This window comes from Macaca nemestrina, chromosome 4 (assembly GCF_043159975.1).
Source record: "Macaca nemestrina isolate mMacNem1 chromosome 4, mMacNem.hap1, whole genome shotgun sequence".
NCBI lineage: Eukaryota > Metazoa > Chordata > Mammalia > Primates > Cercopithecidae > Macaca > Macaca nemestrina.
In genome coordinates, this window is record NC_092128.1 from 168,424,550 (window position 1) to 168,438,944 (window position 14,395).

Here is a 14,395-nt window from a genome sequence, read left to right on the forward strand (position 1 = left end):
TTTAACATAATGCTTAATGCTTATTAAATTTAATAAACTATTGTTAATGTTGTAAGCCAGATAACTTCACTTTATAAACAGGAAAGAAGCCATGCTATTGGGATCCATACATATTCCTTCAAATCTGTACCTCAGTTTATTGTTTTTATGCCTACACACTTCAATTGTTACTAAAAACTAGCTGCTTTCTGTATATATACCATGCCGCTCCTCCTTAAATCAATTGCAGCTTCTCTTGATTAACCAATGGTAGAATGATTCACTATGTCAATAAATATTCTGAATCCCAGAACAATATAGTGGATGTGGCAGACAGCTACTGAACATATTTAACCTCATATGGCAGTTTAAAAAGGCACGTATCCTAAAGTGCATGTCAGTCTCGGGATAACAAAATTACAATGATTTCATTTTCCTCACTTGAAATAGACATTTTAATGAAAGCACTTTCATGTATTAATAGGCAAATCTTTTCAGGCCACTGCCAAGACTCATTGCTTTGCAATCGCATACTGTTTTAGAGATCCTAGTCCACTACATTAAAACTGTGCTCATAAATGTTAAGCCTCCATAGTATATTTTATTTTATTTATTTATTTATTTTATTATTTTTTTTTTATTATTATACTTTAAGTTCTAGGGTACATGTGGATAACGTGCAGGTTTGTTACAAATGTATACTTGTGCCATGTTGGCGGGCTGCACCCCTCAACTCGTCAGCACCCACCAACTCGTCATTTACATCAGGTATAACTCCCAGTGCAATCCCTCCCCCCTCCCCTGTCCCCGTGATAGACACATGCACACGTATGTTTATTGCGGCACTATTCACAATAGCAAAGACTTGGAATCAACCCAAATGTCCATCAGTGACAGACTGGATTAAGAAAATGTGGCACATATACACCATGGAATACTATGCAGCCATAAAAAAAAGGATGAGTTTGTGTCCTTTGTAGGGACATGGATGCAGCTGGAAACCATCATTCTCAGCAAACTATCGCAAGAACAGAAAACCAAACACCGCATGTTCTCAGTCATAGGTGGGAACTGAACAATGAGATCACTTGGACTCGGGAAGGGGAACATCACATAGTATATTTTAAATGATGGGGAAGTATTTTCTCTTTAGAACTAGTTTCAACATTGATAAATCATTTTTAATTTACAGGAGAAAAAGTATTACCAGAGAGCTTTCTCTAAGATTATATAAAGGCAAGACTATTCTTAGCCTCAAATTCAAGACTACTACCTTTCTGAATTCCAGTAGGAACTATAGTCCTACTGTAGGACTATTGACTATACTCTTAGTTCCACCATAAGATTGATTAGAACATTGAAAACAGAGCACTAACAAGTTTCTAACTCTTTGAAAAGGTAGCTGTAAAACCTTCAGCACACATGCCAGATGCCAAATACTCCCAACTATGGCCAAGTCATCAATTGCAACATTGAGTGCCCCCCGTGCAAAGAACAACATGGTATCATCCAATGGCCAAGTCATCAAGTGCAACATTGAGCGCCCCCCATGCAAAGAACAACATGGTATCATCCAAGACCAGTAAAAGCATACATTGTTAATGTGGCTAGCACTTATATAGCACTTTCTTTGTGCCAGGTATTATTATAAATGCTTTACATAAACTGACTCACCTAATCCCCACAAATAACCCTGTATGGTAAGAACTACTATTGTCCCTATTTTATGATGAGGAAGCCGGGTAAAGAGAAGTTAAGTAACTCTGCTCAGGGTCAACAGCTAGAAATTAGCAGTATGTCCTCAGAATCTGTGATATTATATAATATGCTGACCTAAGGAATATGCTCAACTATCAAGAAACTTAAAAATTCCACTGAAAAAAACCTTTCAGATGAAAGAGATGTGGGAATATTAGCAAGGTAATAGATTAGATTAAGGAAAAGTAAAGAAATGCTAAGTGACACACTATATTAATAAGAAAAGCATTGTGATCACAGAACACCCCAATTCTGTTTGCATTAGAGACAAAGGATGCAATTAATGCCTTTGATTAATATTCTCTTTAATTAATAGGAGTTCTGGGCTGTGATAAAATGTTTCAAACATTGTATCTGAGAGTTCTGAAGTTGCATGAAAGACTGGGATTGATTGATAAATAACAGGCTCAATTCTTCCCATGTGATGCGCTGACCAGCACAGCTATTCAGCTATTCCAGGAGGCAGCTCTCTGAGTTTGACCCAGCGGATCTGAGCAATTGTCTCACTGTGCAGATAATGTCACAGGAATAAGAAGCTTCTGAAAGAGCTGCATGGTCTTGCTGACTATGCAGTAGCCATGAGATAAATGCCTCCAGATAAAACGACGAACTCTTCTGGGTTTGCTGGAGACTTTCTCTTAACTTTGAAAGTCCCACATTCCAGAAACCTCTCTTTCCTGGGAAAACTGGAACAGTTCGTCATCCTAGAGCTAGTGCTGTTTTGGCTGTGGGCGAAGCAGCTGGGGGTTGAGGCAAAGAACAGAGGCCTCAGAAAGACAGATTTATATCCCAATTCTGCCTCTGCCACTCACAATACAATCTGGGACAAGTCACTTACCCTCTCTGAGATCTCATTTTCGCTATCTGAAATATAATTGCCCCCATTACTTTGACGGAGAAATAAATGAGAAACCATGAAAAGTTTCTGAAAAAGTCTGACATAAAATAGCTGCCCAGCGAATAGTAGGTGTTTGTACTATATTCCAGGAATTATAAAATCAAACCGTAACTATATAAGCAACTGTGTCTAGACAGGGGTTTTTTTTTCAATTTTCTCAAAGTGGGAAGAGGGGTGCATTTATGATACTGATTATTTCAGCTTTTAAAAAGTCAATTCATTTAATGGAATTTTTCTATCAAAAATTCATGTTGACTCACGCCCAATGGTTGTAAGATCATGTTCTTTCAAAACTCCATTTATGAATAAAATTCAGATAGTCTTTTCTAAAGTTAATATTTAAGAATGTATTTACATTTGAAAAAAATTGAAAAAGTGAAAAGAGCATTTTCATTTCAGTGAAATTTTAGGAAGATAAAGGTCTGTGGAAACAAAATTATCCAAAATGTCCAATTACCTCAGTTACACTATAAGGTTCTTAAACTAACCTGGGTTTTTAGCTAACAAAACTCTGGTTTATACTAAGTATGTTTTAAAATTTTACTTAGAAGAGAATCAGTACATAATCTTATCCTTTAATATGGCCAGCTATGATAGGTTTCCCAGAAGAGATCCCTTAAATTCTGTAATTTTTACTTTTGTATAGATTTTTAAAATTCGTTTTTAAACAATTATTTTTGTGTCCTATGTTTTTCTCTAAATACCTACAAAAGTAAATATAATTTACTATACTTGAATTTTTAATTACATAAAAAGAAGGTATTTTGATTAATTAATTTCAAAATTCAATCTCTGATTATCTACTTTCTACTATAGAAAGGCTTTAATACACACTATCAAATACAGAGGAAAAAGTTAAGCATTCCACACTGGAATCTGTTTTACCTACCTAGAAAGTCTTTTGCTAAAGTATAACATTAAATAATAATTTTCAAATCTTACTAAAAATTTTCATTCCTAAAATAATATTTCTACTGTATTTTAGGAAGCATTTTATATTTAAGCCCATAAAATTGTCAGTTTATGACACGATACAATTTAGGTCGAACAGTTAAAAGATTCTGAGAAGGAAACTTGAATTGCTCCGAGAAAGTGTAAAATCCCATGTGTTACTAAAATCAAGGGACTGTCATGATAAAAATTTTCTGAATGCCTTGCAAGTTGGATACTTCATTTAAAAATTCCCCACCCACAATGTTCTCTGAAGCATATCTTAAAGCCCCAACCAACCCTTCCATTCCTTAGCAAATAATGCATGTTGGTTTCTTTTTTGCAACATGTGCTTTCTTTAAAGTCAAATATATGACACTGAATCTTCAGACATTACAGGAAAGTGATTTAGATTCTTCTGGTTACTGCAACATAGCAAAAAAAAAAAAATTAAAAATCCCCTGTCTCTACTGCTCATGTTCCCTCTTAAATATCAACTCCTTAGAGATCCTGTTAATATTTTATAAAATAATGGATTGCCTTTTCCATTCACATTTCTTTATATTTCACATCGTGTCTTATTTTTTCTCTGCTCCCAGATTTCTGATAATTCTACAATCCATGAGATGAGTCCAAGTAATACATTCCGTAACTAATCTAAGCATTTGCAGCCACTGAATGTATCACCTGGACTCATCTTTACAGCATGTTTTTAATTGAGAAAAGTCTTTCTCTTTCTAATATAATGCACTTGTAAAGAAGCACATTAGATCTGTTAAATAAATATTTACTAATTAAATTTGCTGTCAATGTTATAAGCGAATTACTTTACAAATGGCTGATCTGGAATTTCAGGAGCTGAAGTAACTTACTGATTCAAATATTCGTAAACTGCGTTGTATTATCACAGTGCAGTTCTATCCACGAAACTGAACAAGAAAATCAAATTCACCTGAATGCCTAAGAGAGCTGATCATAAATCTGTAGTTACAGTTTTGATTCTTAGCAGAAAAAACAAAAATAACACAGATTGTTCCAACTATTCTCTATTCCCTAAATCTCAAGATTTCAAATTTTCACTACTATCAAATGCCACCTCACCACCACCAAACAGAATCTGTTTATTGAAGGAACACGGCCAAGTGGGTGGGTTTCGAAGAGATCATGTTTCAACACTTATTTTCATTTTCAAAGTTTACCTCTTTCCTGAATACTGTTTCACTGGCAAAACCAACTGAAAGTCCGTTAAAGATTTTATACCGTTCTACTTCCTGGCCATGAAATCTGGCCTTGGAGTCTTAGAGGTAGATAGTCATATTTAGAAGCTGATTTGTTGCAGTAAGACAATTTACATATTTCTAGATGTTTAATTTTTGTCTACAACAAATTTAAAGTTTAAAAATGTAACTAATAGGAATGAGCATTGCTTTGACTATTGAATTAAAGAGTAAAGTAGAATAGAATCAAATGGCTCATTTTAGCACTTCAGAAAGGTTGTATCATCAGTGTGCTCTTGGGCCATTTTTTCCATTTATTATAAATTCATGATTGCTAATGATATTAAATAAAGTACTTAAATTGCACAATAAAATATTCCCATGCCACTGAAACTCCTTAGTTATGAATTCAATAGTTTTTTGTAACTTTTGTGAAATGTTTTACCTAATATTTTATGTATGTAAGTGTAAGCTGAAAGTTTCTTCACTGTTTTCACATGATCAATGGCTTATTTGACAGACATTTTCTCTTTAAAAAAAATAAAAATAAAATTCCCCTAGGCTGGTGCAGTGGCTCACACCTGTAATCCCAGTGCTTTGGGAGACCAAGGTGGGTGGATTCCTTGAGCCCAGGAGTTCAAGACCAGCCTGGGCAACATAGGGAGACCTTGTCTCTACAAATCATTTAAAAATTAGCCAGGTGTGGTGGTGCACATCTGTAGTCCCAGCTACTCGGGAGGATGAGGTGGGAGAATCACCTGAGCCTGGGAGGTCAAGGTTGCAGTGAGGCATGATCATGCCACTGCACTCCAGCCTGGGTGACAGAGTGAGATCCTGTCTTGTCAAAAAAAAAAAAAAAAAATTTTTTTATATATATATATATATATATATATAGAGAGAGAGAGAGAGAGAGAGAGAGAGAGAGAGAAAACTTGCAAACAGGAATGGCCTCCTTGATTCTAGTTACTTTGCACACTTCGTAAACATTTAAAGTGATAATGAGCACAGCTTCTCACACTCCCTACTCTATGACTCTTTCCTCATTATCCATCTCTAAATTCTTCTGACTGTGGTACAGTTCATTGAAAAACAAAGCACTGAGTGAGCTAGCATTGAAATTGTAAAGGCAGTGGCTATTACTGCATAACACCAAGCAGAAGAACAACATCTATCCTTTCTGACTGCTGGAAACCATAGAAGGGCTTAATACAATCACTCACTATGATTAACTCTCTACATTTTCACCACATAATTCTCAACATTAGGAAGAAGCTAACATATTGACTTGCCTAGAGATAAAGAATAAGAGAGCCTAGAATTCAAAACTGCAGTTGACAACAGACCATGGAGAAGACAGACTCAGAAAATAACAGGCCCTGGGAGTCAGGCCTGTGCAGAAGTCCCCTGTGCAGGCGTGGGGGTCAGGATGTGCAGAAGAAACATGTGGGGTAGGTCACAGGCAAGAGATCAAGTCCTCTTGACAGACAACTGCCTAGAGAAAAAAAAAAAAAAAGAAATCAGAGTTTGATGTCACCCAATTAAAAAAAAAAAAAAAAAGAAGGAGATTCATAGCAATCAAGTGATGGGCAGAATAATGGCCCCTGCAAGACATCCTGAGAACCTGTCAATATGTTATGCTATGTAACAAAGGGAATTAGAGTTGCAGGTGGAATTAAGCTGGCCTTTTTATAGGGAGATTTCCTGGATTATCTGGGTGGACCCAGTGTCATCACAAGGGTTCTTAAAAGTGGAAGAGGGAAACACAAGAGGGGAGCCGAAGAAAGAGAAGTGAAAAGGGACCAGTGCCAGGGAGAGTCTATGTTGTTGGCCTTGAAGATGAGGAAGGGGATCATGAGCCAAAAAGCATGTGGGCAGCCTCTAGAAGCTGGAAAAGTCAAGGAAATGGTTTATCTCCCAGAACCTCAAGAAAAATATGCAGCCTGTCAACACCCTGACTTCAGCTCAATGAGACCCGTATTGACCTTCTGACCTACAGAAGTGCAAAATAACAATAAATTCTTGTTGTTTTAAGCTACTAAGTGTGTGGCAATTTGACTTGGCAGCAGTAGAAAGCATAGATCTGGGCTCAGGAACTGAGAACAAATAGAGAGGAACAAACAGGGCATTTGATAAACATGGAAATAATGAGAAAATAGTGAATAAAGAAATACAGGGAAGTCAGCAACTACATTTTGAGATGTGTTAAAGATAAAATCTTTATCAGCCACACAACATAATGAGGACAAGTGATCTAGAGACCCATCTTAGCAGCCATCTGCCCTGAACTATTCCATTCTATTGAATGTTGACAAACCACATCTAGTGAAGTATGAGCAATAATTAATAAGAAAAAATTGTAATATTTAAATATTAATTTTAAAATAATGAATAAAAATCAGGCCTATTTCCCAATCCCCCAAGTTATGGCAGTTAGTCAAGACTGAGAAAATGGTTATACCTTAAAGCTGCTGACCTTTCACCCAGCAATTAATGCAATCTCATTCCACTCTGCTTCTCCCACCACACAAAACATCAGTCACCCGACTGCACCATGCTCTTCACGTCTCCTAGGTCTTCAAGCCTACTACTGCCTCCCTTGTCTCCTGGTTAGCTCCTAAGTATCATTTACTTTACAGCTTTCCTCAAAGAAACCTTCATTTGACTACTGATTGAGTTCAGTCCCTTTATCAGTCTGTTCTCACCCTGCTATAAAGAAATACCTGAGACCAGATAATTTATAAAGAAAAGAAATCTAATAGGCTCCTGATTCCACAGGCTGTACGGGAAGCATGGCTGAGGAGGCCTCAAGGAGCTTTTACTCATGGCAGAAGGCAAAGCCAGAGCAGGCATCTTCATATGGCCAGAGCAGGAGAAACAGAGAGAGGGAGGAGGTGTTACACACTTTTAAACAATCCACTTTCATGAGAACTCACCCACTATCACGAAAACAGCACCTGGGGGATAGTGTTAAACCATCAGAAACCACCCCCATGATCCAATCACCTCCCACCAGGCCCACCTCCAACACTGGAGGTTATAAGTCGACATGAGATTTGGCTGGTGACACAGATCAAAATCCTATCAATCCCCTATTGCATATTCCTATTGATGTTGTATACTCCACCTTAGGACATTTGTTTCACAACTGGGACTTGCCAGTAAACCCTAAAGTGGGAATGCTGGCATAGCCCAACAGCACAGAGAAGCATCAAGACCATTTTCTGTTCATATCAATACAAACCCACTCTTGCTGGTTTAATTGGACCAAACCTGCTCTGCTGAGCTGTCACAAATACAAAAGGCAGGAATAATGTCTACCGTACTCAACATGAACTTCTCAATTCTAGTGCTTTGTCTGACACAAGATAAGTGTTCTGACAAATTTTTGTGGCATGAAAACATTGAAAGGCCAAAACAATAAAATCTAGGTCTTTTCAAAAATTCATTATTGTATTCCAATTTTCATTTCTGTCACAAATGAGTGTTTTGGGCTACCATGTATATTCTCCTTAAAAATTAAGTTATACTGGCTCTTATACTTTTTTCCCCAGCAAAAAGATTAAAAATATTTTCTGACCTATGTTTTTAGCTTAAAACATAGATACACTATACATTATGTCATATATGCATGTACATATAAATAAATATACACACACACTATATCAGTCAAGGTTCTCCAAAGAAACAGAACCAATAGGATGGATGGATGGATGGATGGATGGATGGATGGATGGATGGACGGACGGATGGATGTATGGAGACAGATAAAATACCACGAATTGGTTTACATGACTATGGAAGCTGAGAAGTCCCACAATTTGCCATCTATCAGACAAACACTCAGGAAAACCAATGGTGTCGTTCCAGTCTGAGTCTGAAGGCCTGAGAACAGGGAGCACCAATGGTGTAAGTTCTCATCAAAGCTCAAAAGTCTGAAAACCAGAGAGACAATAGTGTAAGTTACAGTTCAAGTCCAAAACTGTAACTTACACTATTTGGGAACCAGGAGCACCAAAGATGTATGTCCCAGTTCAAGCGTGAGAAGACAGATGTCCCAACACAAACAGGCAGGCAGGAAAGGGATGAATCTTCCCTTCCTCCACTTTTTGTTCTATGCATAGACCCTCAACCGATTGAATGAGTCCACCCATATCGGAGAAAGCAATCTTCTTTACTCAGTCTACCTATTCAAATGCTAATCTCTTCCAGAGACACCCTCATAGACACACACAGAAATAATGTTTAACCAAATATCTGGGCACCCTGTGGTCTAGTCAAGTTGACACATAAACATAATCATCACACACATACATATTTATTTTTAATGATCTTTATTTGTACTAATATGTTTTGATTCTAGATCCATGGAATGCTGTCACTCTCATTTCTGAAGATTCAATGAGCAAGAGATTTCTGGATTCATCTGGCTAAGTGAAACTATACTACCGATTCTCTTAATGCCATGTGAATTAAAGCACATACGTTTGAAAATAACAAAATTAATTAACTAGTGTTACTCAAAAAGGGCATAGACTGTACTTATTTCATATACTTATTTACCCAATAAAGATGGCAAAGAAGAAGAATCTGAAGCAGAATCAGGCAGTGTAGCATGGTGACACCTCATATCCAGATCACAGACTAGTTAGTCATCAAAATCATGACGATATCAATAACTCCATGTGTCAGTTTTTTATTGTTGCCATAGCAAATTACTACAAATCTAGCTCCTTAAAACAACATCAATGTATTATCTCACAGTTCTGTGGGTCAGAAGTCTGGTGAATTCAGCTGGTTCCTCTGGTCCAGGTTTCACAGACTGAAATCAAACTACTGGCAAACTGGACTCTTATCTGAAGGCTCTGAGGGATAACTCATTCAAGTTGTTGGAAGAATTCAGTTTTCATGACTGCAAGGCTAACAATCATATTTCCTGGCTAGCTGTCAGCCAGGAGCCTCCCTCAGCCTCTCAAGGCTGCCCAAATTCCTCATCATGCTGCTCCCTCCACCATCAAATCAGAAATTTCCCATTGAGTCCTTGTGTGAATTTCTCTCACTGCTGCTGCTGCATCTCTTCTGCCTCCAGTTGGAGAAGGCTCTCTGCTTTGAAGGCTTTATGTAATTAGATTGGGCCTACTTGGATAATCCAGAATAATCTCCCTATTGTATGGTCAGTAACTTTAATTACATCTGCAAAGTCCCCTTTGCCATCTAACATAACATATTCACAGGTTGCAGGGATTAGGGCATAGACAGCTCTGGGGAAGAAGTCTGGGGAGGGAACATGCTGCCTGCTGCATCCCACATCTAAAAGGAAATACATACACGGGGTGGCAGTATCATCTTTCCTCTCTTATGACTCAGGAATACTGCAAATGATATCTAGAGAGAAACTGGTAAAAAATTGGAAATTAAGGATGGAACTCAATCTTTTTGAAAATACTTAGAAACTGTCTCAAGATAATTTTTAAATCATTTATTCTAGCTTATAATTTGAAATAACAATTTTTTTTTTTTTTTTTTGAGACAGAGTCTCGCTCTGTCGCCCAGGCTGGAGTGCAGTGGCCGGATCTCAGCTCACTGCAAGCTCCACCTCCCGGGTTCACGCCATTCTCCTGCCTCAGCCTCCCGAGTAGCTGGGACTACAGGTGCCTGCCACCTCGCCTGGCTAGTTTTTTTGTGTGTGTATTTTTTAGTAGAGACGGGGTTTCACGGGGTTAGCCGGGATGGTCTCGATCTCCTGACCTTGTGATCCGCCCGTCTCGGCCTCCCAAAGTGCTGGGATTACAGGCTTGAGCCACCGCGCCCAGCCTAAAATAACAATTTAATAACAGTAAAGATAATAAAAATATTTATTGAGAACCAGATGGGCCAGATTGACTGCTAAATTCTCTTCAGTATATCATTTATCATAATTAACAAACAAAACCACACACACACACACATCTATTTCTATACCTCCTGCTCTGTTTTTTTTAGGCTGACTGCATATTACTAGATCAGAAATGCATTGTTTTTATTACTATTACTTTGCAATATATTTTAACACCAACAAATGTAAGTCCTATTTCTAAACACCCTTCATTCCACACACACAAATACACACATTACTCTTTATTAATTGAATTAGTCATAATTGAATTAATCATAATCAATTGAATTAATCATAATCTTCAGTCAATAATTATTGGAACAGAACTATTTTACCTTATTTATTTAGTGTTAATGAATAAATAAAACTAAAACTATTTAAAAAATAACCATGGAAGGTGATGGATATGTAAATTTGTTTGACTATAGTAATCATTTTACTACATATATGTATATCAAAATATGGTATACACCTTAAATATATACTTTATAGTATTTATTTTAAAATAATAATTTAAAAATAATGATATTGAACAAATACCCATTAATATGCCACCAACCCAAGACTGAAAATACAAACACAAATTTACATATCCTCCCCATTTTTATTCTCCTGTCTCTCCGCACACACACACACACACACCCCAGAAGGAACCACTGTCTTCAATTTTGTGTTTACCATATCCTTCCTTTTTAAAATAATTTTTTACATATCAGCATGTTTAATCAAATGTTTATTTTACTTGTTTTTATCTTTATAAAACATTAGTTTTATAAATGACTTCAGAATCATTTTTGTCAAATCTGCTCCCCAACAAAATTTTACAACTTTAATTGAGATGCATTATATTGTGACTTGGGGAAGAATTATTATCTCCAAAATTATGAATTTTCATGTATTAGTGGTTATGACCATTCTCACTTATAATTTGTATCTCTCTTCATTGCTGTTCTTTTTGTTGTTATTTGAGGTTTGTCCGGCAGTTTTTTTTCAATAAGCTGTATTTTGGATGTATACACTAGAATTCGTTTTTAAACCTATAATTTCTGCATTAGTCTTTATTTGCTCTATCCAACTGGTATGCTTAAATTACTTATATTGCCTTTTTTTAACTACTTATATTAACATTCAGCCTGTTTCATATTTATTTTTTATTTAACAAATAACATATTTAAAATTCTAAATTATACTCGAGTTACAATCTTACTATTCTGGTTGTCATACTATTCAAAATATTCCATAATTGCAATTTTGCTCTTTGTGTACATGTTAAAGATACTTAGTATAATTGATTTTTTAATTTCCAAGTGACTGGTTTTTAAATCAAACTTACATTGTTAATTTCTATCTTTCCTACACTGTTCAGAGTTTTGTCCTGTAAATCTTGTGCTTTTTACATAACATGTAGAGTTTGTATTCCAATATGTGATCATGTTTTAATATTATGTGAACATATTCTGTATATAAAAATTAATAGTGATATTGATATTATTAAGTGTTTATTAGTAAAAGAATAGTCTGGAATATGTTTCAAAACATAGCAGCAATAACTCACTAAATACACACATACATAAACTGGTATAGATAGGTTTTTAAAGGATGGCAAAATATGAATTTTACCCCTATCAATATAAATTGGCTATAAAGACAGCAAGATGACCAAACAGAAGCCTTCAACAATCATCCTCCCTGCAGGAACACCAAATAGAACAATTATCCACACAAAAGAAGCCCTTCATAAGAACCAAAAATCAGATGAGTGATCACAGTACTTGGTTTTAACTTCACATCACTAAAAGAGGTGCTGAAGAGGATAGAAAAGACAGTCTTGAATTGCCCACACCACTCCTGCCCCATCCCCCAGCAGCAGCCATGTGGTGGAGAAAGAATCTGTGTGTTGGGGAGGGGGAGCACAGTGACTGTGGAATTTTGCATTGGAACTCAGTGCTGCCTGTCACAGCAGAAAGTAATACTGGGCAGAACTCAGCCAGCACCCATAGAGGGAGAATTTAGACCAGCCCTAGCCAGAGGGGAATTGCCCAACCCAGTGCTTGGAACCTGAGTTCCAGCGAGCCTCACCACTGTGGGTTAAAGTACTCTGAAGTCCTAAATAAACTTCAAAGGCAGTAAGGCAACAGGGACTGCAATTCCTGGGCAAGTCCTGGTGTTGTGCTGGATTCAAAGCCAGTGGATGTTGGTGGCATGCAACCTTGTGAGACACCAGCCGGGGTGGCCAAGGGAATGCTTGCATCACCCCTCCCCAACCCCCGGCAGTGCAGCTTGCAGCTCCAGGAGAGACTTCTTTCTGCTTAATGAGAGGAGAGGGAAGAGTAAAAAGAACTTTGTCTTGCAACTTGGATACCAGTTCCACCACAGTAGGATAGGGCACTGGGCAGGGTCATGAGGCCTCCAATCCAAGACCTAGCTTGGAACCTGCTGTTTTGAAGGGAAGGATCTGGTCCTGGCAAGAATTATCAACAGCTGACTAAAAGACCTCTGGGCCCTGAACAGTCAGCAGAGGTACCCAGATAGCACTCACCATGGGCTTTGGGTGAGACCCAGAGACATGCTGGATTCAGGTATGATCCAGCACATTCCAAGTTGGGGGAGATATGGGGAAAGCCTCCTTCTTGAGAAAGGGAGAGAGAAGAATAAAAGGGACTTTGTGTTGCAGCTTAGGTACCAGTTCCACCACAGTGGAGTAAAACACCAAGTGGGCCCTTAGGGTTCCTAATTCCTAATTCCAGGCTTTGGCTCTTGGACAGCATTTCCAAATCTGCCCTGGGCCAGAGAGAAACCCACTGCCATGAAGGGAGAGTCTCAGGCCTGGCAGCACTCACCTCAAGCTGACTGAAGAGCACTTCAGCCTTGAGTGAACACTGGCAGGCAGTACTCCCCCTGAGCCTTCGGTGGTGGTGGACATAAGGAAAACTCCTCTGCTTATGGAAAGGGAAGGGAATAGTGAGAAGGACTTCATCCTGTGGCTTGGGGACCAGCTCAGTCACAGTAGAATAGAGCACTGGGGAGACTCTTAAGGTTTTCCAGGCCCTGTCTCCTGGAAGCATCTCTGGACCCAATGGCACTTGGGAAACTCACCATCCTGAAAGGAAGAACACAAGCCTGGCTTGCTTTGCTGCCTGATGATTGTAGACCCCTAGGACTTTGAGCAAATATAGGCAGTGGCCAGGCAGTGGCTGTCAGGCCTCTGAGCCCAAGCTAAGGCATCATATCCCCAGTGACCTGCACGTATACATCCAGATGGCCTGAAGCAACTGAAGATCCACAAAAGAAGTGAAAATAGCCTTAACTGATGACATTCCATCATTGTGATTTGTTTCTGCCCCACCCTACCTGATCAATGTACTTTGTAATCTCCCCCACCCTTAAGAAGGTTCTTCATAATCTCCCCCACCCTTAAGAAGGTTCTTTGTAATTCTCCCTACCCTTGAGAATGTACTTTGTGAGATCCACTCCCACCCCCAAAACATTGCTCTTAACTCTACTGCCTATCCCAAAACCTTTAAGAGCTAATAATAATCCCACCACCCTTAGCTGACTCCTTTTTCAGACTCAGTCTGCCTGCACCCAAGTGAAATAAACAGCCATGTTGTTCACACAAAGCCTGTTTGGAGGTCTCTTCACATGGACACGTGAGACAGTGGTCACCATGGGCATTGGGCAAGACCCAGTACCATGCTGACTTCAGGTCAGACCCAGCACGGTCCCAGTGGTGGTGGCAAC

At 38.2% G+C, this 14,395-nt stretch overlaps 1 protein-coding gene across 17 annotated transcripts in view; it reads right to left on the reverse strand.

Annotated features, from left to right (window-relative positions):
* LOC105472815 (mitochondrial ribosomal protein L39) overlaps positions 1 to 14,395 on the reverse strand; it is a 262,274-nt gene that overhangs the window by 142,018 nt on the left and 105,861 nt on the right. Inside the window, exon 11 of one of the 17 annotated variants that reach the window (XM_011726359.3) lies at positions 5,716 to 6,274. The exons of 14 other annotated variants lie outside the window; for them this stretch is intronic. In XM_011726359.3, the coding sequence (XP_011724661.2) occupies positions 6,236 to 6,274 (39 nt within the window). In that variant the 3' untranslated portion in view covers positions 5,716 to 6,235. Of the gene's footprint in view, positions 1 to 5,715; positions 6,275 to 10,127; positions 10,176 to 14,395 lie in introns of those variants that run through there. 2 more of the 17 variants (XM_011726364.3, XM_011726365.3) reach the window with 2 other exon arrangements.